The 3,965-nt window shown below is 37.0% G+C and overlaps 1 protein-coding gene across 1 annotated transcript; it reads left to right on the forward strand.

Annotated features, from left to right (window-relative positions):
- The first annotated feature begins 2,151 nt into the window (after positions 1–2,151).
- Positions 2,152–2,958, forward strand: LOC110913947. Its single transcript, XM_022158764.1, has one exon. The coding sequence runs from the start codon at positions 2,152–2,154 to the stop codon at positions 2,956–2,958; it is 807 nt and encodes a 268-aa protein (XP_022014456.1).
- Positions 2,959–3,965: the final 1,007 nt, after the last annotated feature.

Genomic DNA, 3,965 nt, shown 5'->3' on the forward strand with positions numbered 1-3,965 from the left:
GCAACGCTTATATAGGTTACACCGAGTTAGATCAAATACATTAAAACACGCGCTTTTATATGGTTAACGCATCACATAACGTGTCGTCGTGTATAAATAGCTAAGACGTCGCCGCCGCAACGCGCGACTATGACAACAATCTAGTTTTTATTAGATAACATATTTAAAAGAAGAAACAAAATTAGGAATGTGAAAAAGTAAGTTTCTAAAACACATCCATTAAGGGTTATTCCAAATTATTATTATTTTTACCGTACATTCATATAACGGAGAATTTTTTAAGGTACATTGAGAGGTATTTTGCACTTCCCGACAAAGTTGAGGAGTATCATGTGCACCCCTCAGGATACACACAGATCCACTCTGGTCGGTAGCACAATAGTGATCAATGTAGGAACTAATGTTGATAAATAGCTACAACGAGTTGACATCAACCCGTGCGTTGCGGCGGGATGTTAATTATGAATCTTCTTAATATCATTGTATAATATGAAAGGAATGTTTAATGTTGTATATTATATCCTTTAAAACCATTTTCATTGAAAACACAAATCCTGATTTCAAAAGGTGTACACGTTTGTTGAAAATTAAATCACATAAGATTTCTGAAATCGTATTTAAAACATGTACATCTCATTTGTGAGATAGCGCCACGTTGTTCTCATATAACCCCAATTCATGATTTGACTCCCTCTCTTAGATTCTTGCTCAACTACCATTACCATCATAGGGTTTTCGACCAAAGGTTTTAGGCCGCGACAGTCGTTCATCGCCGTCAACATCACGTCCATTGTAGGCCTGCAGATTGGCAAAGAAAGTAAGCCGACATGGTAGTACAGAGATGGTGTCGTTGTCGTCCTACACATTTCTCTATTCACCCACTCAACATTGCCTTGGCATTGTTGGCAGAATCGTACCAGTCAGGTGTCGACGGGGAGAAAACAATTACAAATACTTCGCCGGGTTCGACACAGATTACAGATGAACATGGCAATTTGCAGAAAACAATTTGAAGAATTTAATTAAATTGTTGGGACTTGGGACATGACCAGTGGTTTTTGTAATGGTGGTGATGGTTATATAGTGTGGTGAAAAGGTGGCAAACGACTGGTGGAAACGGTGGTGGGAGGAGGCGTGACTGGTGGAAGCAGTGGTGAGAGGAGGGCCGTCGGTTTGGTCAGTTTTGGCGGGAATGTTTTGGGCGGTTTGGCGGGATTATTTTGTGCCCTGATGTGTTTGATTTTCATGCTAACCGACACGTCTTTTATATTTTATGATTCTTGGGAATTAAAAAAACATGCCGCATGAGACGGGATGCAATGTATCTCAAGACGGTTACTTCTTTTCAAATGGTGCGATGATGGTTTTGTTGTAAATGGTGACTCAAGTTGCTTTTTGTATTAGTATATAATGGTAGTTAGTACTGAAGGAGTGGTAAGATATACAAAAAGGTTAATTATGGTTAGTCAGAGTAACCTCATAAGCGGTAAGGAGAAAATGTTTTTGAGGGATTAAACAGTTTTTTTCATTATAATTTATACATAATAGTTTTGATTTAGTTTAATAAGAGATCGCTAACATTGTATTCTTTGAATCAATTCGATCTAGTTCCAATTTCAATCCCATGTTTTAGTTACAAAATATTTAGTTGTATATTTTTACAAACAAGGGGTGTAACCCAAGTTGGTAATTGTATTAGTATATAATTACTCTAGCATTAGCAGATTTGCAATGCTTGCCTTGATTAAACTATACAAGTGGCAATATATCGGATCTTTGATGTGAGTTGGAGCTAGCTTCGTGTAACGAGACACTCGTGTATCATATCGGTTCACGTGTGAACATTAAACATATGAATACACGGTATCATAAATGTGGCATTGGGCGACAACCCATACGTGGGCACTTATTAAATAGTCTGTTTTCCACGTTAGATTCTCCTACCAAATGCCAACGAAGAAATCAGAAATATGTATGCTGATTTGGGTGCAAGTTCAGCTGTTTCAAAGGATTCCATGTGTAGTTTCACATGCTTATTAAATCTATGTGATTAATCTACGCCAACATGGGTTTGTATAAATATACAAGGAATAGAAAGTTTAGTTATCAATCCAAACATTTGGCAAATTACTAGCCAAACCGAACCCAAAAATGTCTTTCACATCATCTTCTTTGTTATCCAAGAATTGTCATGCCATTCGATCCATTAGTTTGCCAACCCGATCACACCCGAGCACGCTTCAAGTCGAAGAGGAACTTGTCAAATTCAAAACTTGGGAGACATCTGTTTCATGTATTTCTGACGCAGAAACAATTTACCACGGTCTAACAAATCTTGGTAGATTGTATACATGTGTAGACGATTTACTGAGTTTGCCACTGACCCGCCAAGCCCTTTCGCACCATCAATATGAGAAAGTGGTCCATGAGTTGGAGGATCGATCCATGAGGCTTTTGGACATTTGTGGCTCTTTCAGAGACATTGTTTCACAAGTCAAGGCACATGTAAGAGATGTTCAATCAGCATTGAGGAGAAAAGGGGATCTAAATCATCTGAACATAGATGCTTCATTCCTCAAGAAACTAATCAAGGATGCCAAGAAAAGTGTTGCGGAGTTTAATCAAATCGATCACGCTTACAGCGCAAAACCCTTGAATATTGTCCCACATCTTGCATTGGTAACTCAAGTACTAAGAGAAGTTAGTGAAGTCAGCATTTCTGTCTTTAGAACGCTCTTGTTCTATTTGTCAAAATCCATTTCAAAGCCAAAGCCGGCAACTAAATGGTTCACAGTCTCAAAACTTATTAAAAAAGGACCAACTAAATGCAAAGATCAACATCAAATTCGTGTTGAGGCTTTCGATAGCAGCACTGAAGACATTGAGAATGCTTTGGAGTGCTTGTTTAGGAGGTTGATCATTACAAGGGCTTCACTCCTAAATATTATATCTCAATAATGTGATTCTTGTAATTTTTGGTCACTGTAAAGTGTACAGTTCTATAGTTATGTATATTTGAGTATGCACAAAGTATATAAGATAGGTTAACATATTTTTGAGTATTCCTTCCCATTTGGGTTTAAATACGTTCTGGAGTTGTTTATACTTTGAATCAAACGCACAGGTACTTGGACCATGGACATTTTCCATCTTGAGTGAAATGCAAACACAAGCTGAATCATTAGGGAATACATTGATACATGGAGCATAGCAGCAACTTTTAGGCCAAGTGTCATCATAGAATTAACGGTGTCACTTGGTTTCAAAGGTCAACTTGTTCTATTTTTTTCTAAGAAAACACAAAAACGTGACACAAGAAACATTAAAGTTCACCTAACTAATTTAATTACATCTAACATGGGCACAGTATGCTTGTAATGGTGTTATAGATAGTGAATATACACGTAGATGCCAATGTTTACCAATTAAAGTTGAACTTGGCTCCATTCCTTACTCGCCATATGCTCCAACAACCGATCCTAATAATCCCTTTTAGGGCTTCTTTTTGCTGACCTTTTAAATCGACATGCTCGTGAATCTCAAGTAAGTCTCTAAAAGAGAAAATACGTAAATTCGGAATCTTGCACTATGAACTAATGAGAGACCAGAGAATAGTAGCAGTGAAACATGAACAAAATAAGTGTTCCATTGTTTCATCTTCATCGCCACACATAACACAAATAGAATCAGGCACATTAATATTTCTTTTTTACATGATCATCTATATGACAGGATATGTAGTCATGTGCTACAAAACGATGAACGGAAAGGATACATGAAATATATAAAGTTATTAACTGGAAGTCATGTGCTACATAAAGATTGAACGCAAAGGATACATGAAATATATAAAGTTAGTAACTGGTTTAATGTTGCGTACATTAAGTGATAGTCACATGTGATAGGTCAAGCATGTGTAGAATGTGGATGATAAATTAATGGTTATTGAATAACAAGTATAGCAT

This window comes from Helianthus annuus, chromosome 15, assembly GCF_002127325.2.
Source record: "Helianthus annuus cultivar XRQ/B chromosome 15, HanXRQr2.0-SUNRISE, whole genome shotgun sequence".
Taxonomy (NCBI): domain Eukaryota; kingdom Viridiplantae; phylum Streptophyta; class Magnoliopsida; order Asterales; family Asteraceae; genus Helianthus; species Helianthus annuus.